The sequence below is a fragment of the Salmo trutta genome, chromosome 19 (genome assembly GCF_901001165.1).
Source record: "Salmo trutta chromosome 19, fSalTru1.1, whole genome shotgun sequence".
Taxonomy (NCBI): domain Eukaryota; kingdom Metazoa; phylum Chordata; class Actinopteri; order Salmoniformes; family Salmonidae; genus Salmo; species Salmo trutta.
The window spans coordinates 39262530-39287394 of record NC_042975.1 but is presented as its reverse complement, the minus strand read 5'-3'; the positions used below and the strand labels follow the sequence as shown (position 1 = coordinate 39287394).

General features: G+C 46.7%; 1 protein-coding gene across 13 annotated transcripts in view; it reads left to right on the top strand.

The window, feature by feature from the left end:
• LOC115154563 (RNA-binding protein Musashi homolog 2) overlaps positions 1 to 24865 on the top strand; it is a 314171-nt gene that overhangs the window by 177204 nt on the left and 112102 nt on the right. For all 13 annotated transcript variants that reach the window (XM_029700902.1, XM_029700896.1, XM_029700900.1 and 10 more), the window contains exon 7: positions 3172 to 3220. In XM_029700902.1, coding sequence (XP_029556762.1) covers positions 3172 to 3220 — 49 coding nt within the window. The remainder of the gene's footprint in view (positions 1 to 3171; positions 3221 to 24865) is intronic.

The window sequence follows — 24865 nt, the reverse complement described above, 5'->3', positions numbered from 1 at the left end:
AGGAAGTCAGAGACCTGGCCTGATGGTGCCAGAATAACAACCTATCCCTCAACGTAACCAAGACCAAGGAGATTATTGTGGACTACAGGAAAAGGAGGACCGAGCACGCCCCCATTCTCATCGACGGGGCTGTAGTGGAGCAGGTTGAGAGCTTCAAGTTCCTTGGTGTCCACATCAACAACAAACTAGAATGGTCCAAACACACCAAGACAGTCGTGAAGAGGGCACGACAAAGCCTATTCCCCCTCAGGAAACTAAAAATATTTGTCATGGGTCCTGAGATCCTCAAAAGGTTCTACAGCTGCAACATCGAGAGCATCCTGACTGGTTGCATCACTGCCTGGTACGGCAATTGCTCGGCCTCTGACCGCAAGGCACTACAGAGGGTAGTGCATACGGCCCAGTACATCACTGGAGCTAAGCTGCCTGCCATCCAGGACCTCTACACCAGGCGGAAGGCCCTAAAAATTGTCAAAGACCCCAGCCACCCCAGTCATAGACTGTTCTCTCTACTACCGCATGGCAAGCGGTACCGGAGTGCCAAGTCTAGGACAAAAAGGCTTCTCGACAGTTTTTACCCCCAAGCCATAAGACTCCTGAACAGGTAACCAAATGGCTACCTGGACTATTTGCATTGTGTGCCCCCCCCCCCCCAACCCCTCTTTTTACGCTGCTGCTACTCTCTGTTTATCATATATGCATAGTCACTTTAACTGTACATTCATGTACATACTACCTCAATTGGGCCGACCAACCAGTGCTCCTGCACATTGGCTAACCGGGCAATCAGCATTGTGTCCCACCCACCACCCACCAACCCCTCTTTTACGCTACTGCAACTCTCTGTTCATCATATATGCATAGTCACTTTAACCATATCTACATGTACATACTACCTCAATCAGCCTGACTAACCGGTGTCTGTATGTAGCCTCGCTACTTTTATAGCCTCGCTACTGTATATAGCCTGTCTTTTTACTGTTGTTTTATTTCTTTACTTACCTATTGTTCACCTAATACCTTTTTTTGCACTATTGGTTAGAGCCTGTAAGTAAGCATTTCACTGTAAGGTCTACACCTGTTGTATTCGGCGCACGTGACAAATAAACTTTGATTTGATTTGAAACAAAATGGTTGCTAAGCAGGCTGGATTACGTTCTTGTCACTTGCTAGCTAGCTAGCCAACTTCTGCTAACTCAGTCACGTCAAACATTGAACCTGGAATGACAGTACACTAGAGCATTTTCATTTGTTCAAGCTTTTTTTCTATCTGCATTACTTGCATATGTCCATGATAATGACGTTGATGCGTGATTTTGACTGGCTCAGAAAAAGTTGTCTCATCTGGGCACCGAAATTCAAAAGTGAAACATTGTTTCTGAGGTCGGACAGGCAGACAGTGAGGCTTATATTAACCCCACTGTACCAAACTAAATGCTAGGCTGGAAGCAAGGGTAAATAATGTGCTCGTTGAGATAAATACAAGACATGATTGGGACAGCTACATGAACATGATACTGTTATGAAGGCGGAGTGATCATTATCAGATGGAACTGTTAGCAGGGATAGGTATGTCTGTGACGCCCAATACAGCACGGCTTGAAATGCTGCTTGTCCAATCAGCATCCAGGATCCAAACAACCAGTTTTATACTAGACATTATAAACCGGGTGGTCTGAGCCCTGAATGCTGATTGGCTAAAAGCCATTATACGTCAGACCGTATACCACGGGTATGACAAAAAAAGTATATTTACTGGTGTAATTACGTTGATAACCAGTTTATAATAGCAAAAAGACACCTCAGGGATTTGTGGTATATGGCCAATATACCACGGCTAACGGCTGTATCCAGGCACTCCACGTTGCGTTGTGCTTAAGAACAGCCCTTAGCCGTGGTATATTGGCCATATACCACACCTCCTCTGGCCTTATTGTTTAATTCTATCAGCTTCAGGGCACATACTACTATTTACCAGTGTAGGCTGTATATTATTTATAGGAAATGTGTTTTGCAGGGTGGATGTGTTCTTGGAAATTGGATGACTATAGGTGTGAAAACAGTAAATCCTAGGCAATAATACATGCCAGTTAGTAGACGCTTTTATCCAAATCAACTTACAGTCATGCGTGTATACATTTTACATATGGGTGGTCCTGGGAATCGAACCCACTATCCTGGCGTTACAAGCACCAGGTTCTACCAACTGACAAATACATGAGACCGTATGAATGACATACTACAGAGCTAAGCAGGTGGTTTAGGTCAATGTCCATTTGGAGGTGGTCATAGTACAGCAGGCCTAGCATGTGAGTGGTAGAGAGCTGCAGTAGACTAGTGCCTATATCCTGTGGTAGGTTTGCAGCGTGGCAGCAGCAGTGTGGCAGGGCCTGGCAGAGCTCCTCTTTATCAAGGCAGGCAGTTCCATCTGAGCCCCCTGATCCTGTCTTCTCATCTCTTCCCTCACTCCACATGGCCCTCCCCGCATACCCGCCCTGCCACCCTCCCACCGCGCCTCGCCCCTCTCACCCCCCCACCCCCACCGGACCACACCACACCGCGCTGCCAAAACCTCCCCAGGACCCAGCCTGCTCCGCTCCACACCACACGTTACCTAGCGACCGTAACAGGGGAATGTGTGGTGCGGGGCCACATTGCCCTATCTCCCCCTCTGTGATTTTGTCTGGTGCTGTTTTTTTCCTCCTCTTTTTTTGTGTTGTTCTCTCAACAAGAAACCACAATGAAAATGAGGCTGCCTAAATTCAAGTTGTTTTTACCACTTCTGCTGAATTATAGGGAACAGATTTCTGTCTTCCAATCTGTCGTGAGATGTGTGAGGATAAACATTTGCCGTCTGTCTCTCTCTGTGTGGCTTTATTGAACGACATGATGAGAGTTGATATCACCATGGATCATGCTGCTTCCTGGTGGAGTACAGGAGGCTGGGGTTGGTTGTTGCAGTGAGGTGTGTCTACCTGGTGGGCTCAAACTGTCTATGGTTCCCTGAGGAAGACTGTCCGTTGTCCCACATTGAAGAATACACACTCTTTAACCTCTTTACCCATCTTTGCATCTTTTCTACAGTACAGAAGTAATCACCAGTGTATGTCTCGTCCATGTCTCTCCTATCTGACCTTAGACTAATGTCTGTTTTCCTCTTTTGTCTTTCAGGTAGAAGACGCCATGCTCATGTTTGATAAAACTACTAACAGACATAGAGGTAAGTCCACCATCTGTATGTTAACATCCCTTGTGTTTTTCTTTTTCGTGTATTCATGGGACAGAAAATAGCACATTTCTGTGGCATTTTCCCTTGTTAAACAACACTGGGTGATTCATTTCACAAGGTGCCAACCTATTACAGTGCTTATCCAGACACTGGAAAACGTCCTTTAAAAATCAATAGAATGCTATTTAAAACCTATGGCAGGCTGAGGTGTGACTGATGTTACAGACGGTGATGGTGGGTGTCGTGTAGAGACAGGCATGGGCTCTTCCTTCTCTCTGGGTGTATGTAGGGGGTTATGGAGCCAGCCGTGGGTGCTGCCTGCCTGTCTGCCTGCCTCTAGCACTACCGCTCACTGCGCTGAGAGATAACAGCAGAGATAAGGCCCAGGAGCGGCGCTGCCTTTATCTCTCTCTTATCTGCTCTTTATCTGGGATTATGGGGAGGTTTCTCTATAAAGCAGAGGACTTTCCAAAGACAGACTGTCTCCGTCTTCCTCTCCCTGCAGTACAATTGTACCATTTCCACAGCCAGAAACGCTACCAATTGCAGGCTAAAAGACACTAAAAGACCTGATATACAGCCAACAGACTCTGTGGTCCACAGTGATGTGCAGCAATGCTGATGTGATGGATAGTATGGTGACTGAAAAAGCCACAGTAGTGCAGCCATTATAAGGGCCAGTTAGCTGCACCCATTACGTTAGCCGGCTAGACGGCTGCTTGTTAGCACTTCCCTCCTCTCCTCTCAGAGAGAAGTGTGTGTCGTCCAGCTGCTGACAGGCATTTCCTCTCCACCTCATATACACACTGAGGCCAGACACTTCCCCTCTGTCTCTCACACTACCCAGCTTTTCTCCAAATAGTCATATCATGAACACGATCTCCTCAGCATTGAAGCAGACCTCTCTGTGAAAGTGTTGCCCAACCACATCAGCAGATGTAGAGCTTTACTCAGGATTGATGCGTAAATGTTGGATAGATTTTTTTGTGCTATTCTGTGTGTGTGTTCACACATTTGTGCATGTGCGTGCGTTAGTCATGCGCGGGTTGAGTCATAACCCACGGTCCCCACGGTTATATCCGCTGGACGGGCGGGTTTAGGGTCATGAAATATTTTGTGAATGAAGGGCGGGTGATTTGAATAAAGCGAGAAAACAATGCATGTTTTTTTTTCTAAATGTATAATTCTTGTGCAATTCACATCTTTAGGCTATATTGAGGATTTTCTTTCATTATTTGTATCCAGTGTTAGGCTAGTGCATAAACCTAAACTTTAGGTGTCACGGTTGTCGTTGGTTAAGGAGGACCAAGGCGCAGCGGGATTGTGGACACTCATGTTTATTACTGATAAAAACATGTAAGGTATCCACTTGAGAAAAACAAAACAACAAACAATACTCACAACAGCAACAGTGTGGCAGGCTCAAACAAACGCAGTGCACACAACAATTCCCGACAACCCCAAAGACAAACACACACACCTATATAGGACTTCCAATCAAAGGCAACTATACACACCTGCCTTCAATTGGAAGTCCCAATCATCCACCCAACATTAAACAAACACAAACCCCCTGCCACATCCTGACCTAGACAAAGCAATACGCCCTCTGCTGGTCAGGACGTGACAGTACCCCCCCCCTCAAGGTGCAGACTCCAGGATGCACCTAAAAAGAAAAACACAAGAAAAACACAAGAAAATCCCCAATACCCCAACAAAAACCAACAAACAATAACCCCTAAACCATAAGGGAGGGAAGGGAGGGTGGCTGCCGTCACCGACGGCACTGTGTTACACCCTCCCTCCCCAACCCACCTATCCTGGAGGTGGCTCCGGTTCTGGACGTTCCAGGCAGTCGGGCCACTCTGGCAGTTCGGGGCAGCTCGGGTCAGTCTGGCAACTCGGGACAGTCTGGGCAGTCTGGCAACTCGGGACAGTCTGGGCAGTCTGGCAACTCGGGACAGTCTGGGCAGTCTGGCAACTCGGGACAGTCTGGGCAGTCTGGAAACTCGGGACAGTCTGGAAACTCGGGACAGTCTGGAAACTCGGGACAGTCTGGCAACTCGGGACAGTCTGGCAACTCGGGACAGTCTGGCAACTCGGGACAGTCTGGGCAGTCTGGCAACTCGGGACAGTCTGGGCAGTCTGGCAACTCGGGACAGTCTGGGCAGTCTGGCAACTCGGGACAGTCTGGGCAGTCTGGCAACTCGGGACAGTCTGGGCAGTCTGGCAACTCGGGACAGTCTGGGCAGTCTGGCAACTCGGGACAGTCTGGGCAATCTGGCAACTCGGGACAGTCTGGGCAGTCTGGCAACTCGGGACAGTCTGGGCAGTCTGGCAACTCGGGACAATCTGGGCAGTCTGGCAACTCGGGACAATCTGGGCAGTCTGGCAACTCTGGGCAGTCTGGCCACTCGGGACAGTCTGGGCAGTCTGGCCACTCGGGACAGTCTGGGCAGTCTGGCCACTCGGGACAGTCTGGGCAGTCTGGGCAGTCTGGCCACTCCGGCAGTTCAGCGCAATCTGGCCACTCCGGCAGTTCAGCGCAGTCTGGCCACTCCGGCAGTTCAGCGCAGTCTGGCCACTCCGGCAGTTCAGCGCAGTCTGGCCACTCCGGCAGTTCAGCGCAGTCTGGCCACTCCGGCAGTTCAGCGCAGTCTGGCCACTCCGGCAGTTCAGCGCAGTCTGACCTCTCTGGCGACTGTTGACTGGCGGGCAGCTCTGACGACTGTTGACTGGCGGGCAGCTCTGACGACTGTTGACTGGCGGGCAGCTCTGACGACTGTTGACTGGCGGGCAGCTCTGACGACTGTTGACTGGCGGGCAGCTCTGGTGATGGTTGACTGGCGGGCAGCTCTGACGACTGTTGACTGGCGGGCAGCTCTGACGACTGTTGACTGGCGGGCAGCTCTGGTGATGGTTGACTGGCGGGCAGCTCTGACGACTGTTGACTGGCGGGCAGCTCTGACGACTGTTGACTGGCGGGCAGCTCTGACGACTGTTGACTGGCGGGCAGCTCTGGCGACTGTTGACTAGCGGGCAGCTCCTGCCCCGTCACACAGCCCTTGTGCCCCCCCCTAAAAAATTATTGGGGGTGCCTCTCGGTCTCCCAGTCCTTGCCAGCCTTCTTCCGCTGCTTGGTCCTGTGTTGGTGGGGAATTTTGTCACGGTTGTCGTTGGTTAAGGAGGACCAAGGCGCAGCGGGATTGTGGACACTCATGTTTATTACTGATAAAAACATGTAAGGTATCCACTTGAGAAAAACAAAACAACAAACAATACTCACAACAGCAACAGTGTGGCAGGCTCAAACAAACGCAGTGCACACAACAATTCCCCACAACCCCAAAGACAAACACACACACCTATATAGGACTTCCAATCAAAGGCAACTATACACACCTGCCTTCAATTGGAAGTCCCAATCATCCACCCAACATTAAACAAACACAAACCCCCTGCCACATCCTGACCTAGACAAAGCAATACGCCCTCTGCTGGTCAGGACGTGACATTAGGGCTGACTATATCCGCACCATATACACGCTAAATGCTTTTGGGAACTTGGACAGAAAAAGTTAATGCTGATCCACTGTGGAAAAAAGGACAATATCGGAGTTTAATTCAATAAGAGAAAAGCTGTGAATAGGAGAATTGACAATAAAGAGAAGGGAGGGCTAGAACAGTTTGGGAAAGATTGTAAAAGAAAAAGTGGTAAAAGAGGATTACAGTGTGATGATTGTCAGGCGCAATACAAATTCAACAGTCACACGACGGGACTTCAAATATGGCATGTTAAGGAAACTGGAGCCTACTGTTCAGATGGATTACATTTTTATTGAACTAGGCAATCAGTTATGAACAAATTCTTATTTACAATGACGGCCTACCAGGGAAAAGTGGGTTAACTGCCTTGTTCAGGGGCAGAACGACAGATTTTTACCTTGTCAGCTCAGGGATTCAATCCTGCAACCTTTTGGTTACTAGTCCAACACTCTAACCACTAAGCTACCTGCCGCCCCAAAATCTGGACGCTGACTGCAGGCTAGATCTACTGTATAACGTCTCACATAGCCTGATAGCCTATTAACTCCTGCAGAATTAAGCATTTCTTGCAGTAAAATGATAGGCCTACACCAAATGTAGCCAACATTTTGACTCTTTTTTTTTTACCCCATTTTTCTCCTCAATTTTGTGATTACAATCTTGTCTCATCGCTGCAATTCTCCAACTGGCTCGGGAGAGGTGAAAGTTGAGTCATGCGTCCTCCGAAACATGACCCGCCAAGCCGCGCTTCTTAATACCCGCTCGCTTAATCCGGAAGCCAGCTGCACCAATGTGTTGGAGGAAACATCGTTCAATGACAGAAGTCAGGGGCGCTCAGCCTGCCACAAACCCTCCCCTTACCCGGACGAGGCTGGGACAATTGTTCGCCGCCCTATGGGACTCCCCGTCACAGCCAGTTGTGACACATCCTGGGAATGAACATCAGCCTGTAGTAACGCCGCAACACTGCAATGCCTTAGACCGCTGCGCCACTTGGGATTCTTTCAGAATCTTGAGAGAATGAATGCGCGGTTAGGGACCATCTGTAAAGCTGCTATCTTTATCAGCATCATAAAAGCTGATAGTATTTCTGCCACATAAAATATGCATCCAAGCCGAACTGAGAGATGGAAGAGAAAACTTTGCCAATACCTTATGCTGGGGACAATAAAAGGCCACTCTAAAATGTGCAGTTTTGTCACACAACACAATTCCACAGAAGTTTTGAGGGAGTGTGAAATTGGCATGCTGACTGTAGGAATGTCCAACAGTGCTGTTGGACATTTAATCTTAATTTCTTTACCATAAGCTGCATCCAACGTCGTTTTAAAGAATTCGGCAGTACATCCAACCGGCCTGACAACCACAGACCATGTGTAACCACGCCAGCCCAGGACCTCCACGTACGGCTTCTTCACCTGCGGGTTCGTCTGAGGATGGGGGGGGGGGGTGCTTAGGAGTATTTGTTTCTGTAATAAAGCCCTTTTGTGGGGAAAAACTCATTCTGATTTTCTGGGCCTGGCTCTCCCAGTGGGTGGACTTGGCTCCCACCCATGGCCGAAACCCTGCCCAGACATGTGAAATCCATAGGTTAGGGCCAAATGAATTTATTTAAATTACATGATTTCCATTTTGAACTGTAACTCAGTAAACTCTTTGAAATTGTTGCATGTTGCGTTTTTTTTGTTGTTCAGTATATAAGCTGAAACATATCTAAATTAGGCTTTAAAAAAATCCTGCACCCCTTTCAAAAAACCGTTCTGCCATCTCTGACTGTACAGCGCATTTTCTATATTTCCCGGTTAGGGTCGGATACAGGTGTTAGATTTTCACTTTATCACATATAGTTGGGCGGTTGCGGATGGGTTATTAGCAATTGACGGTGGGTGCGGGTGAACAAACAGCTGACCCGGGTATCACTAGCATGCGTATTTATGCATGTATGCGAGTGTGTGTGTGTATGTGTCTGTGTGTGCGTAAATGTGTGTGTGTGTGCTGCCTGCAGTGTGTGTCTGGTAAAGCGTCTCTCTGTGAGCAGTATCTGAACTAGTGGAAGTGCTATATGAGTTTGAGTGAATCGTGATGTGAAGTGACAGAACCCAGTGTGAGGTCTGCTTTGAGACGACGAGTTGCTGCTTTTCCCTCATCTCTCTCTGACTGCACTGCTGCTCTGTCAGTGTGTGTCTGTGAAGGGATAGGGATGGGAGCTGAGCGGAGAGGAGTGTCAGTGTGTGTCTGTGAAGGGATAGGGATGGGAGCTGAGCGGAGAGGAGTGTCAGTGTGTGTCTGTGAAGGGATAGGGATGGGAGCTGAGCGGAGAGGAGTGTGTCAGTGTGTGTCTGTGAAGGGATAGGGATGGGAGCTGAGCAGAGAGGAGTGTATCAGTGTGTGTCTGTGAAGGGATAGGGATGGGGATGGGAGCTGAGCGGAGAGGAGTGTATCAGTGTATTAGGTGTTTGCCTTTGGGCTGCCAAATGCCCTTCAAATGAAGACAATGATGGATAAGCACCCGGCCTGGCCATTTTTCTCATTCAGAGCTAACAATAGTGAGAGACAGATGAAAGTCTTCCTTTGTCTTACTAGCATTTTAGTATATACTGTTATTCCTCTGGTTGGTGATTTTTCAGATTCTCAACACACGACTCAAATTTGTGTACTCCTGTCAATAACTTGACAGATAGAGAGACTCCATTGTGTGTATATGGAAAATGGAGAGAATCCAGTTTTTCATGGTGGCTCTGAACAGACAATGTACAGTGATATGAGGGCGATGTGTGAAGACATATTGTTCCTTGTCCTCTATATTAAAAGAGGTTGTGAGACAGGACGTCTAACAGTCAAGGTATCTGCGGTGTTCTTTTAAATCTCCTGTCGTGATGGTTCCTCGGAGTGCCTTACACAGACAGGTGTGTGTGTGTGTGTGTGTGTGTGTGTGTGTGTGTGTGTGTGTGTGTGTGTGTGTGTGTGTGTGAAAATGTGCTTTCTAATCCTCTCTCTGCGCCGCTCTTCACACTCATTTGGAGTATTCAGCAGTGTCCTTCAGACGCCACCCCTAAGGTGACTGCTGCTGAAACGACTGCTAAAACACATTTCTTTACGCCCTCCCTCCCTTCTCTCTCTCTCCCCCTCTCTCTTTCTTTCTCTTTCTTGCTTTCTATTTCTCTCTCTCTCTCTCTCTCTCTCTCATTCTTTCTCTCCTTCTTTCTCTCCCTCTCTCTCTCTCTCTCTCCCTCTCTCTCTCTCCTGTTAGAGGACACTCGCTGCAAGTGAAGCTCCTGACAAAGGCGAGTGCTGCACACCATCTCCCTGGCATTTAAAGGAATAAAATAAGGGTGATTGTGTTGGGAATTCAATGTTTCTGGCAAGCGGCATGTGCTGTCCAGAGGTTCACACCGGAGTTGAGCCATTGTTACTGCCAACCTTGCAGCACCCCCCCCCCTCCCTCTTCTACCCAACTTCACCTTTCTCCCACCTCCCCATTCCTCTGCTCCTCCCTCCCTCCCCCAAATCAAATACAATTTTACTGGTCGCATACACATATTTAGCAGATGTTATTGCAGGTGTAGTGAAATTCTTGTGTTCTTAGCTCCAACAGTGCTGTAATATCTTACAATACACAAAAATCTAAAAAGTAAAATAATGGAATTAAGAAGTATCGAAATATTAGGACGAGCAATGCCGAAGTTCGGAGTATAAATATATATACATATGTGATAGGATGTATCGACAATATGGACAGAATATGGATAGAATATGTAGTATATCTGAAGAATAGTACAATACCAGTCAAAAGTTTGGACACACCAACTCATTCAAGGGTTTTTCTTTATTTTTACTATTTTCTGCGTTGTAGAATAATAGTGAAGACATCAAAGTATGAAATAACACATATGGAATCATCAAAAGGTTTTAAACAAATACAAATAAATTTTTGATTTTAGATTCTTCAAAGTAGCCACCCTTTGCCTTGATGACAGCTTTGCATACTCTTGGCATTCTCTCAACCAGCTTCACCTGGAATGCTTTCTTGAAGGAGTCTTGAAGGAGTTCCCACATATGCTTAGCACTTGTTGGCTGCTTTTCCTTCACTCTGCGGTCCAACTCATCTCAAACCATCTCAATTGTCCATTGTTTGTGTTTCTTGGCCCAAGCATGTCTCTTCTTATTATTGGTGTCCTTTAGTAGTGGTTTCTTTGAATCAATTTGACCGTGAAGGCCTGATTCATGCTGTCTCCTCTGAACAGTTGATGTTGAGATGTGTCTGTTACTTGAACTCTGGGAAGCATTTATTTGAGCTGCAATTTCTGAGGCTGGTAACTCTAATGAACTTATCCTCTGCAATGGGTCTTCCTTTCCTGTGGCGGTCCTCATGAGAGCCAGTTTCATCATAGCGCTTGATGGTTTTTGCGAAGGCTGTTGAAGAAACTTTCAAAGTTCTTGAAATGTTCCAGATTGACTGACCTTCATGTCTTAAAGTAATGATGGAATGTATGGACTTGGTCTTTTACCGAATAGGGCTATCTTCTGTATACCACCCCTACCTTGTCACAACACCCTCTGGAGAGCCCTGCGGTTGTGGACAATGCAGTTGTCGTACCAGGTGGTGGTGCATCTGTAAAAGTTTGTGAGGGTTTTAGGGGTCAAGCCGAATTTCTTCAACCTCTGTGTGGGTGGATCATTTCAGATTGTCAGTAATGTGTAAGCAGAGGAACTTTACGCTTTTCACCTTCTCCACTGCGGCCCCGTCGATGTGGACAGGACGGGGTTCAGACAATGGTCCCCGAGCTTAATGATGAGTTTGGACGGTACTGTGATGTTGAAGGCTGAGCTGTAGTCAATGAACCGCATTCTTACATAGGTATTCCTCTTGTCCAGATGGGATAGGGCAGTGTGATGGCGATTGAGTCATCCGTGCATCTATTGGGGCGGTATGCAAATGACAGTGGGTCTAGGGTGTCTGGTAATGGGGTGGTGATATGATCCTTAACTACCCTCTCAAAGCAATTCGTGATGAAAGAAGTGAGTGCTACGGGGCGATAGTCATTTAGCTCAGTTACCTTCACTTTCTTGGGTACAGGAACAATGACGGACATCTTGAAGCAAGTAGGGACAACAGACTGTTATAGGGAGAGATTGAATATGTCCGTAAACACTCCAGCCAGCTGGTCTATGCATGCTCTGAGGACGCGGCTAGGGATGCCGTCTGGGCAGGCAGCTTTGCGAGGCTTAACATGCTTAAATGTCTTACTCATGTCAGCCATAGAGAATGAGAGATCACAGTCCACGGGAGTGGTGGTGGCCCGCGTCGGCGGCACTGTGTTCTTCTTGAAGTGGGTGAAGAAAGGATTTAGCTTGTCCGGGATCAAGATGACTGTGTCCGCGACGTGACTGGTTTTCCCTTTATAATCCGTGATTGTCTGGAATTGTCTGGAATCCCTGCCACATACGTCCCGTTGAATTGCGACTCCACTTTGTCTTTGTACTGACGTTTTTGCCTGTTTGCTTTCAGTTTTGCGTGAATGCTGCCATCTATCCACGTATTTTGGTTTGGGTAGGTTTTAGTCGTCACAATGGGAACAACATCAGCTATACACTTCCTAATGAACTCAGTCATCGTGTCAGTGTATACGTTAATGTTATTCCCAGAGGCGAACCGGAATATATCTCGGTCCGTGTAATCAAAACAATCTTGAAGCATGGATTCCGATTGGTCAGACCAGCGTTGAACAGTCCTTACCACAGGTACTTCCTGTTTGAGTTTCTGCTTATAGGAAGGGAGGAACAGGATGGAGACATGATCTGATTTGCCGAAGGGAAGGCGGATAGGGCCTTGTAGCCATCCTGGAAGGAAGAGCAGCAATGGCCGAGGGATTTTGATGCGCGAGTGGCGCAGTCAATGTGTTGATAAAACTTCTGTCGAGTTTTCCTAAGATTTGTCCCCAGCTACAATAAATGCATCCTCAGGATATGTGATTTCCAGTTGGCACAAAGTCCAATGAAGTTCCTTGAGAGCCGTCATGGTATCGGCTTGAGGGGTAATATACACGACTGTGACATGACCGAAGAGAATAATCTTGGGAGGTTATACGGTCTGCATTAGATTTTTAGGTATTCTAGGTTGGGTGAACTAAATAACTTGATTTCCTGTACGTTACCATAATCAGAGCATGAGTAGTTAATCATGAAACATACATCGCCTTTATTTTTCCCGGAAAGTTCTTTATTCGTGTCTGTGCTATGTACTGAGAACCCAGCTGGCTGTATGGACAGTATATCAGGAGAGAGCCATTATTCCATGAGTATGTTACAGTCCCTGATGTCTCTCTGGAAGGAGATCCTCGACCTGAGCTCATCTACTTTATTGTCGAAGGACTGAACATTAGCGAGTAATATACTCGGAAGCGGTGGATGGTATGCACGCCCCCTGAGTTTGACTAAAGGTCAACTCCGAATACCTCTTCTCCGCCGGCGGCGTCTTGGAGCAGTCTCTGGGATACCCTTGGGGGGTACCTATCACCTAGTCAGAAAGACCAAGCATCCAGCCAGCCATGGAGCATGGTTTACACCGTAAACCACCAATACTAACCAACTGTACCTACCACTTATACCACCAGCAATATTCCAGGAACCTTTTAGATCTGCACTGAGTTAAAATCATTCTTTCAAGTGCCTTCCTGCTCACATCCGCCAACCTGACACATGATCTACAATCTAAACAGTGATTTTACTGTCAAACAAATTGCCATTGCCAATGAGAGTGTGAGGGAGGTGAGACCAATGGTGTGTGTGTGTGTGTGGGGGGGGGGGGGGGGGGGTGGAGACAGTGATAAGTTGTGAAAGACAACTTTTGGTTGACTGGCAGCTGCTGATATCGTGGTATCAACTAAACCGTTTGAAGTTGGCTGTAAAAGTAGAAGTGATGGAATCCAATGCTCTTCCACAAAGATAGTTTAATCCTCCATTAAGGATAGCGAAGACAATGCTATGGATTGCTCTTTGATTCCGTCACTCAGTACACTACAAATTCTGTGGTAGGAACTTATGTCGATCATGAAACCAAATCCACAACAACCAGTAAAAGGGGGTACAGTGTATTTGTCATCCACCGGAGGTCCCAGTGAGCCTAATTGGACACCTTTTTCATTTGATTCTGCTTAATAACAGATGAGTAGGATGATGATGAAACCCATTGAAATTACACATGATATTCCTTAACAATGGCTTGTATCCAGACGGCATCCATTTAACCGCTTTAACAAATACTGTGTAATGATTACAGGTTAAATTTGTGTTTTTTTGAATGATGCAAGTATTAGTAATTTCTGGCAGCATGTAGCAGAACTAAGATGGAGGTTGAATAATGATGAAGGTAAAAGTCTCACTTGGACCGAGGCTGGAGAGAGAGAGAGAAGGAAAGAGAGAGAAGGGAGGCAGGGAGTGTGAGAGAGAGAAGGGAGGTAGGGAGGGTGAGAGGATCGATGGGCACGCAGCAGCACGGTTAGGTTTTTCTGTGGGCTGAAAGGCCTGGTTTGTTCCTGGAACATGAACAGAAGGCTGTATTGTGTGTGTCTGTAATCTGCTTACCTGGATCGGCAGCCCAGGGACGAATCTCAGCTCCAGCCTCCCGGTTGGCACCAAGGAGTCAATGTCACACTGCGCCAGTCTCGCCTCGCTTCTAGACAACCAGGCACGGGTCTGTGCATTGCTGTGTGTTTTTGCGTCTGTCTATGTGTCGGGGGATATGTCTGTGTGACTTATGAAGATGCGTGCATGTTAGTGTATATACAGTACCAGTCAAAAGTTTGGATGCACCTCATTCAAGGGTTTTCTTTATTTTTACTATTTTCTACATTGTAGAATAATATTGAAGACAACACTATTAAATGTAAAAAAGTATTAAACAAATCCAAATATATTTTATATTTGAGATTCTTCAAAGTAGCCACCCTTTGCCTTAATGACAGCTTTGCGCACTCTTGGTATTCTGTCAACCAGCTTCATGAGGTAGTCACCTGGAATGCATTTAAATTAACAGGTGTGCCTAGTTCAAAGTGAATTTGTGACATTTCTTTCCTTCTTAATGCGTTTGAGCCAATCAGTTGTGTTGTGACAAGGTAGGTATACAGAAGATAGCCTTATTTGGTAAAATACCAAGTCCATATTATGTCTAGAACAGCTCAAATAAGCAAAGAGAAATGACAGTACATCATTACTTTAAGACATAAAGGTCTTAAAATTTCATGAATTAGAAAGTTTCTTCAAGTTCAGTGGCAAAAACCATCAAGCACTATGATGAAACTGGCTCTCATGAGGACCGCCACAGGAAAGGAAAACCCAGAGTTACCTCTGCTGCAGAGGATAAGTTCATTAGAGTTATCAACCTCAGAAATTGCAGCCCAAATAAATGCTTCACAGAGTTCAACGGACACATCTCAACATCAATTGTTCAGAGGAGACTGCATGAATCAGGCCTTCATGGTTGAATTGCTGCAATGAAATCACTACTAAAGGACGCCATTAAGAAGAGGGGACTTGCTTGGGCCAGGAAACACGAACAATGGACATTAGACCGGTGTGAATCTGATGAGTCCAAATTTGAGATTTTTGGTTCCAACCGCCGTGTCTTTGTGAGATGCAGAGTAGGTGAATGGATGATCTCCGCATGTGTGGTTCCCACTGTGAAACATGGAGGAGGTGTGATGGTGTGGGGGTGCTTTGCTGGTCACACGGTCGGTTATTTATTTAGGCACACTTAACCAGCATGGCTACCACAGAATTCTGTAGCGAAATGCCATCCCATCTGGTTTGCGCTTAGTGGGACCATCATTTGTTTTTCAACAGGACAATGACCCAACACACCTCCAGGCTGTGTAAGGGCTATTTGATCAAGAAGGAGAGTGATGGAGTGCTGCATCAGATGACCTGGCCTCCACAATCACCCAACCTCAACCCAATTGAGATGGTTTGGGATGAGTTGGACCGCAGAGTGAAGGAAAAGCAGCCAACAAGTGCTCAGCATATGTTGGAAAAGCATTCCAGGTGAAGCTGGTTGAGAGAATGCCAAGTGTGTGCAAAGCACTCATCAAGGCAAGGCATGGCTACTTTGAAGAATCTCAAATATATTTGTATTTTGGTTACTACATAATTCCATATGTGTTATTTCATAGTTTTGATGTCTTCACTATTATTCTACAATGTAGAAAATAGTTAAAATAAAGAAGAACTCTTGAATGAGTAGGCGTGTCCAAACTTTTGACTGGTACTGTAAGTGCTATGTCTATATGCACAGCCGTCTATGTGTATGTGTGAGTGAACATGTGTATGTTCAGTGCAGCATATGTTTACCTCTTGTAGCTAGAAAGTGGAAGTTATTTCTCTTGAAATGGATTGTTATGACATTGAATACACAATAAAGACTCAAACAATGGATGGAATATAATCAGGTGTCATAGTGTTCCGGCCATCTGGCTAAACTCCTCTCCATTACTTATTTCTCCATTGTTCATATTGAGATAATCACTGTCTCGTTGGACGGTGAGAACAGCCTATAAGTGCAACCATTAGGCCTCTATCCTCCCGTTATATAACATTCATTATTTTAAACAAAATCTCCCGTTACTTCTGCACACTCTCGCCCTGGAGGCTGGGCCATGCAGGGAGTTAACCTGGCTACCGCCACCACTCCCTCCCTCAGAGAGAGGCCCTCACCTGTGACGTCACACAGCCACGTAAACAACTAGCAGTGGGGGATTAAAGATGGCCGTCGGAGTGGAGCCTAGTGCGGGGTGTCTGTCTACTGGAGAGGGATTGCAGGCCCGGGGAGCATAGGAGGAAAGGAGAGGAAGGAGAGCAGAGAGACGGAGTGAGAGAGGGAGAGTGAGAGAGCGGCTCTGTGGGACGCCTCCTCCTGCTGGTTGGTTCCTCTGGCTGGGAGCAGCAGCCGGTGGCTTCAAAAGAGCGGCAGGCAGTCGAGGCCTCCGCTTCCAGCAATTAGAGATCACTCCAGCGGATGCCTCCCGGCCTGGCCCTCAAATCCCTCCAAAATACCCTATGATTATTACTCCACGACACAGATAATTTACCAAATGAATCCTGCACGGCTGAGAGAGAACATCCTACTATTCTTTATATTTTGTGTCCGAGTTTTGATGAGGCTTCTCTTTGTTCCGACAAGTTAAGAGGGGATTTAGGAGACAGAGGGACCGTTTGAGTCTTAAAGATGGCGTAACTTCAGACACTCGCTTTGATATGTTAGCCAAGATGAGCGGTTGAAAAGGAAATGATCCCTTTCATTTCTTACCCAAACACTCATATATATTGGCTCTACTCAGAGCACTGCATGTGCAGCCGGGTTGTTGTTATTTGTGTGAACTGAACTATCATATCTACAGCACATTTTGTAGACCCTTGATATTGGATACAGCCCTTTACTCTGTGTAATGGCACATTTCATACACAACCCTTTTCAAACTCCAGTATTATAGTCCCACATTCAGTCGGGATGTTGACAGTGTCTGGAGGTCCTCTGTGGCCAATGACAATCTGCTAGAGAGAACAGAGAAAACAGGATGGAACTGGCTGGGAGCCCTGGGGGCGAACACCTGACACAATCCCACAGCAAATGTTATTAGATGTTCTCTAAATTTCCCCATCGCATCGTTTGAAGAGTTCCAACACCATCAACATTAGCTAGGTAAATTCTCTGCAGTATTTTCTCCCCGTCACTAACCTGGTATTAGCCATTAGTGGGAATGGCATCTAAATGGCACACCTAATCATATGCATTACCCCCTCCTCCACCTGAGGGCTCGTCTCCCTGGCCTAATCACGATGACAAAGGAAATGATGTGTTCAGTCACTCTTAATCACTGCTAGAGCTCATCACCGCCCAGCCCCAGCCGGGGGAGTGGGCCTGCTTGTCGCTGAGCAGAGCAGCGCTGTGGAGAGGCGACCTAGCTCACGCATCCCCTTTGCCCGCCCGCAGTGGTCAGTGGTCAGTGTTTACTGACCACTGGGAACAGACGTCAATTCAACGTCTATTCCACGTTGATTCAACATCATTTCATTGAAATGACATGGAACAACGTCGATTCAACCAGTGTGTGCCCAGTGGGAGTTTAATGTGACTCATCCCTGTGTCTGACTGTGACTCCCATCCAGACTGAGACTCACTCGCCCAGGCCATCTTACCCTCTCTACCCTCTCTCTAGTTAGTTTGCTGGTCATTTCTGTTGATTTCTGCAGATCCAGTTGAGTCATCTCTAACAGTTCAGTGTTCTTATGACTGTGGTTTTAGCCTGAAGATGACCAGATGGCTGACTGAGCATCTACAGTGCTGGTCTCGCACGGACACTACCTGGTTAGGGTGCTGGATGGGGTCAGGCATCTCTAGGTAAAAAAAGATTAAGGAAGAAAGCAGTACCTGAGGCTCTTCCCTATCCTAATCTCTCACCAGGGGTGAAGCGTGTTGCCATTTAAAACATCAGTTAGTCACACTGGCTGTCTGCATCGCAGCTCACCTCTGGAGAAGCCTTAAGGACAGCCCACAAACACCATGTAGAAGTTAACATTTCTCTCTGTTTGCAGGTATAACGTTTGTGTGTGTGTGTGTGTGTGTGTGTGTGTGTGTGTGTGTGTGTGTGTGTGTGTGTGTGTGTGTGTGTGTGTGTGTGTGTGTGTGTGTGTGCGTGCGCTCGCGGGTGCATGTGCCTGTGTGAAAAGGATATTTCAGTTTTTTGATGTGTGGCATTTTCTGGTTCACTGTGTGTGTTTGTCTCTTGAGCGAGTCAACATTACATTTTCCTCTGTATCCCTGTATCCCTCTATTAAAAGCAGAGATGGATTTATTTAAAAGAAAATAAGCAAACAGCCGTGCCTCGGCTGCCATGGCGGAAGAGTCTCTTCAGGAAATGAAAATACCAGCTCGGGATTGTCATCATATTGCGAGTTAGGTAACCTCTGACCTTTTAATACCCGGGAGCTCTTCTATCGGTGACCCGGCGGATGCTCTTAGAAAGTGAAACCACCGGGGAGGATTCACACTGCTCACATCATCATTCTGAGAACACCTAATAGTGGTTTTACTGAGGTTAAAGTCCCTCTTGGGGAGATTGAGACCAGTGGCCAGGAATGCTGAGTCTACATCCACTCTGTATGGATGTGTCCACTACCTCCACATATACTGTAGCTACCAGAGTACATATATAGGGGGATATGAACAAGACAAGCTTGACTGGTATATACTACTGTACAATAAATAAATGCAGTGTGTTCATGTTCACAGTGCATCAAGGTCTTCCAACAGTATATCAATGGGTGTAAAGATATTTCCTTAAAGGTAATATATTTACATTAATATTTACATTCATATTTCCATGAATATTTCCAGGATATGCTCTACATAGCTTACTACATGTTACCTTGACCATCATTTTCCGGTCTTGAGGCTAAGCGGTGCGGTGCGGTGCGGTGCCTAGTGAGCCCAGTGTAGGACGGTGTGAGCAGAGCCGTGTGTGAGCTGGAAGCCCCTAAGAGTTCTCTGCTCTGTAGGTAATGGAGCTGGACTGGATCAACACACAGCAGGATGAAGGAGAGAGAGCCCCCTTGGTCGGTTCCCTCAATCTGCATTGTTGCATTTAATTATACCATGGTCTGTGCCTGCCTGCGCTGTGCTGGGCTGCTAGGGCTGCGAGCACCGTTTACAGCTGAGCACAGCACATGGGGGAATGCCTAAGTGCCCACTGTGCACTGTAAGTAGATTGTGTCGCTCTTTGTCTTCCTAACTTGTTTTTAAAACCTGCTCGCTGGGTCTCTGTTGGATAGCAGTGGGTCCTACACAGGGAAATATGCAGCCATTTTTACACCGCTCTCAACAACAATGATACGCCGCATTAATTACCCACTAGCGCTTCAGAAAGCGGGGAGGAGATTAGATAGGTTTATGGTTGGACACGCTCAAACATAGGTGTATGTACACACACCCACAAATACACACGCATGGACGCACACGCATACGCACCAAATCAAAGTAACATGGTAATCACCTTTAGACGTCTCTCTCTGTTATGTCCTAGCTAGCCTATTAGAGATGAGAGTAAACAGGGGATGTGTGTGTTTAGTCAGTGCAGGGCTGTTTTCTGGCAGCTTCTTGGAGGGAGCCTGAGTGGTAAATATAGAATACATAGAACATCATTAGGAAGATTGCCAACAGCTGTGGAGAGCAACTCTCTCTCTGCAAGGGAAATATTGTAATTTCTCTGACCTGTGTTCTTTTTAAAAGGCCACATTTCTCTTCTCTTCACAGTTAGGTAAGGGTCATTTTCTTCAGAACTAACTGTCTGTTTCTGTCTGGAATAAGTACTATTTTTGCTAGCTAGTCCAAATGTTCAGTGAACCCTAGGTCGCATCACTGGAAGATTTCAGATGGCAGCTACCTTAGATGTATTTCTTTAGTCTATTTCATTCCCTTAATTTTGTCCCATAGATTTCAGTACATATTTCCACAATTTAAAGACCTGTCCACTCACATCCCTGGCGACACCATTGTAATACTCTCTCTCAGACAAACAATGTGAGTGCTGTGGAGAACAGGCTGACACTATGGATTGTCTTCCATCAAAGCTAATCTTGTTGGCAATGTCAAAGAGCGACAGAGATACAGATACCTGCCAGAATAATGGAAACACTTCAGTAAATGAGGGATACAAAGTATATTGAAAGCAGGTGAATCCACAGGTGTGGTTCCTGATTTAATTAAGAAACGAACAGCCCATCATGCTTAGGGTCATGTATAAAAATGCCCAGTTGCCCATTATTTTGGCTACCATGGCTAGAAGAGATCTCAGTGACTTTGAAAGAGGGGTCTTAAAGGAGCATAGTGGGATTTAAATGGTGTGTGTGTGTGTCTCCGTCACCAGATCTCAACCCAATTGAATACTTATGGGAGATTCTGGAGCAGCGCCTGAGACAGCGTTTTTCACCACCATCAACAAACACCAAATTATGGAATTTCTCGTGGAAGAATGGTGTCGCATCCCTCGAATAGAGTTCCAGACACTTGTCACGGCTGTCGAAAGGAGCGGACCAAAGCGCAGCGTGGTTGTAGTTCCACATTTTATTAAATCCGTGAAACTTTACAATACATAAATAACTGAATATGACAAAACAACAAACCGTGACGCAGCGAGAAACAAACACTACTCAAAATATAATAACCCACAAAACCCAGGAAGAAAAACCCCTACTTAAATATGATCTCCAATTAGAGACAACGAGGACCAGCTGCCTCCAATTGGAGATCAACCCAAAAAACAACAACATAGAAATAGACAACTAGAACTAAACATAGATATATAAAACATAGAACAAAACACCCCCTCTCACACCCTGACCTACTCTACCATAGAAAATAACCTCTTACTATGGTCAGGATGTGACAACACTTGTAGAATCTATGACAAGGTTCATTGAAGCTGTTTTGGCGGCTCGTGGTGGCGCCCTAAGACACTTTATGTTGGTGTTTCCTTTATTTTGGCAGTTACCTGTACATGGGATAAGGCAGTATCGGGCAGCTGATCAAATAGCAGTCAGCTCTGGAGGCTATAATCAGAGGATCATATCCTGTAAACCGCCGCTTTTGATGATGTTTATCTGAAACGGAGCCTCAAACCCTTCCTTCCATCCTTCATTATCCAGGAGCCTTTAATGTATCAGCTCCTGTTAAAGCGACATCACAGCCACTGCTCCTCAAAACTCTTCATGAATTTCTCTCAAGTACAGATGATGTATAACTAAGCTGATTTTTTTCTGCCGTTGTTTGCATTTCTCCCATAGTTGCGTCAAGGTCATCACAATCAGCAGCAATGCCACGGCAATCATTTTTTTCACATTTCGCAGGAAGATTGGAAGCTGAATAAAATGTACATTACATCACCTCAAGCTGAATCTTCTACCTTTAGATTATGGGAAAAGTCCTTCTAACTGTCTATCTCTGTGCCTTGAGATTTTAAATGGCTACGGTGTTTGGTGTTATCCTGAGAATGCCTCAGCTGTTAGCCCCCTATCGATCATGCCCAACATTACATTTATTTCACCAACTAAATGCTCTTCCATCTTCCATCTGACTGCATTGACCTTGCCTTCCAGATGCTCCGTTGACCAATGCCGCCCCCTTTATCTACTGATTGGCCACCTGGCCACCTGCTGGCCCACTGATTGGCCAGTGGCGGTAGCTCCAGCTGATTGGCAGGGGAGGGGGCCAACCCCAGCTGTTGGTGAAAGTCAGCGGGAGCAGCTGCAGTGGCAGGATCAGCTACCTGATGTAAGAGCGCCTTTGAATTAATGATAAAACAGTGGTAATAACCAGCTGTTCTGAGGACACGTGTCCCCTCCTAGCCCCAGGCCCTCCCTCAGTGCTCAGTGTGCCTGGGGAAGTATTTAACAGGCCTGAGATTGGTCATCCATTATTCACAAGGAAGGGCCCACTCACCGCTCCCCCAGCTCCACCTGGCCCCCATCACCACAGATGTACCCTACAATGCTCCACCTAGCTGATCCATCTCTCCTGACTCCTCCTCCCTGTGTCATGTCAGCTGGGAGCCATTTCTCCTAGCAGAGGAGCTGCTGTAAGGGCCACAGTGAACATGGAGGGGCTACGGGAGGTTGCAAACCACAGAATTCCATTTCAGCTAGTATCAGGAGAGTCGTCTATACAGCCTGATGACCCTGCTCCCCTTACACAGGGGCTCTGATGGTCAGTGAGGAGTGCTGCTCTCCCCATAAAGCAGCCAGAGGAGAGGGGCTCCCATAGGGTGTGTGTGTGTGTGTGTGTGTGTGTGTGTGTGTGTGTGTGTGTGTGTGTGTGTGTGTGTGTGCGTGCGTGCGTGCGTGCGTGCGTGCGTGCGTGCGTGCGTGCGTGCGTGTTTGTGCGCATATGTGCGCATGTGTGGGTGTGTTGTGGTCTGTAATTTTTTTAATTTATTTTGATTTCACCTTTATTTAACCAGATAGGCCAGTTGAGAACAAGTTCTCATTTACAACTGCGACCTGGCCAAGATAAAACAAAGCAGTTCGACAAAAACAACAACACAGATTTGCACATGGGATAAACAAACGTACAGTCAATAATACAATATAAAACTCTATATACAGTGTGTGCAAATGTCGTAAGATTAAGGAGGTAAGGCAATTAATAGGCCATAGTGGCGAAATAATTACAATTTAGTATTAACACTGGAGTGATAGATGTGCAGATGATGATGTGCAAGTAGGGATACTGGGGTGCAAAAGAGCAAAAATAAATAACAATATGGGGATGAGGTAGTTGGGTGGGCTATTTACAGATGGGCTGTGTACAGGTGCAGTGATCGGTAAGCTACTCTGACAGCTGATGCTTAAAGTTAGTCAGGGAGATATGTATCCAGCTTCAGTGATTTTTGTAATTCGTTCCAGTCATTGGTAGCAGAGAACTGGAAGGAAAGGCAGCCAAACCAGGTGTTGGCTTTGGGGATGACCAGTGAAATATACCTGCTGGAGCGCGTGCTACTGGTGGGTGTTGCTATGGTGACCAGTGAGCTGAGATAAGGCGGGGTGAATGGGCAGAGAGGGTCAGTTAGGTATGCACAGGACCTGAGTTCGAGGCTGGGGCCGACAGATAAACAAAAAGAGGTACCGCGTTAGTAAACAGTCCAGAAGGCATCAGCTGTGTAGCCGAGTGATCATAGGGTCCAATTTGCAGCAATAGGTGAGTCAGGGAGCCGTTCGGTCGCTACTACGCTAGACGAGCGGGAGACAACAGCATTCAGAAAGCTAGCGGGCCGGGTCTAGCGGATGGGTCTTCAGCAACATCACAACGGAAATGCCAGTTGAAACCACATCGGACATTTACGTCGGCAGACCAGTCGTGATGGATCGGCGGGGCTCCATGTCGACAATAAAGGGTCCAGGCCAATTGGCAAAAGAGGTATTGTAGCCCAAGAAGTTAGCTGGTATATGGGCCTAGCTCGTGGCTAGCTCAAGGCTAACTGGTGCTTGCTTCGGGACAAAGGCGTTAGCTAACAGTAGCCACTCGATTGCAGCTAGCCAGCTGCGATGATCCGGTGTAGTGGTCCAGAGCTTGCGGCAGGAATCCAGTGATGTGGTAGAGAGAAGCAGTCTGATATGCTCTGGGATGATCAAATAGTCTGGGTAGCCATTTGATTAGATGTTCAGGAGTCTTATGGCTTGGGGGTAGAAGCTGTTTAGAAGTCTCTTGGACCTAGACTTGGCGCTCCGGTACCGCTTGCTGTGCGTTAGCAGAGAGAACAGTCTAAGACTAGGGTGGCTGGAGTTTTTGACAATTTTTAGGGCCTTCCTCTGACACCACCTAGTATATAGGTCCTGGATGGCAGGAAGCTTGGCCCCAGTGATGTGCTGGGCCATACGCACTACCCTCTGTAGTGCCTTATGGTCGGAGGCCGAGCAGTTGCATACCAGGCAACTCTGTTCACATTATGCGCCTGCTTTTCAACGCCTGCCTCTCTCTCTAATGCAGAGCCCTGCGCTGCCGTTTTGTTCCATTTATTTATTTCTTTATTCAATTTATTTTATTGTGGGTGCTATTATCGTTGTTTTCCACCTCTGCAGCTGGACTGACAGGTTGCCAATCATAGTGAGATTTCATCTCCTGTTGGCGTAGTAACGGCGGTGCTGTGCTAATTGAGTTGAACGTGGCGCTTGTCTCTCCTCAGAGAATCCGTCCGTCGCCGTCTTCTCATCGGTTTGGTTGAGCTTGACAGGTTCTGAGTGTGTTAGTGTGGGGTGAGGAGGGGTGTATGAAAACGGTGGGATTCCCTCAATGCTATTTGCTTCCTGTCAAGGGTGTACTTTGCAAAACGCTTCGCCCTCCCTCCCTTCCCTTGTTTTTACTGGTTGCTGTAGCTTGGTGAAGGAAAGAAAACATGAAAATGATTGAAAATAAATCAGAATTTGTGAAATTGAACAGGCCCGGAATTCTATCAGCCATTAACAGGCAGCGTATTTTAGTGGTGGCACTTGGCTCTCTCGCTTTCTCTCTCTCTCTCTCTTTCTCGCTCTCTCTTTCTCTCTCTCTCT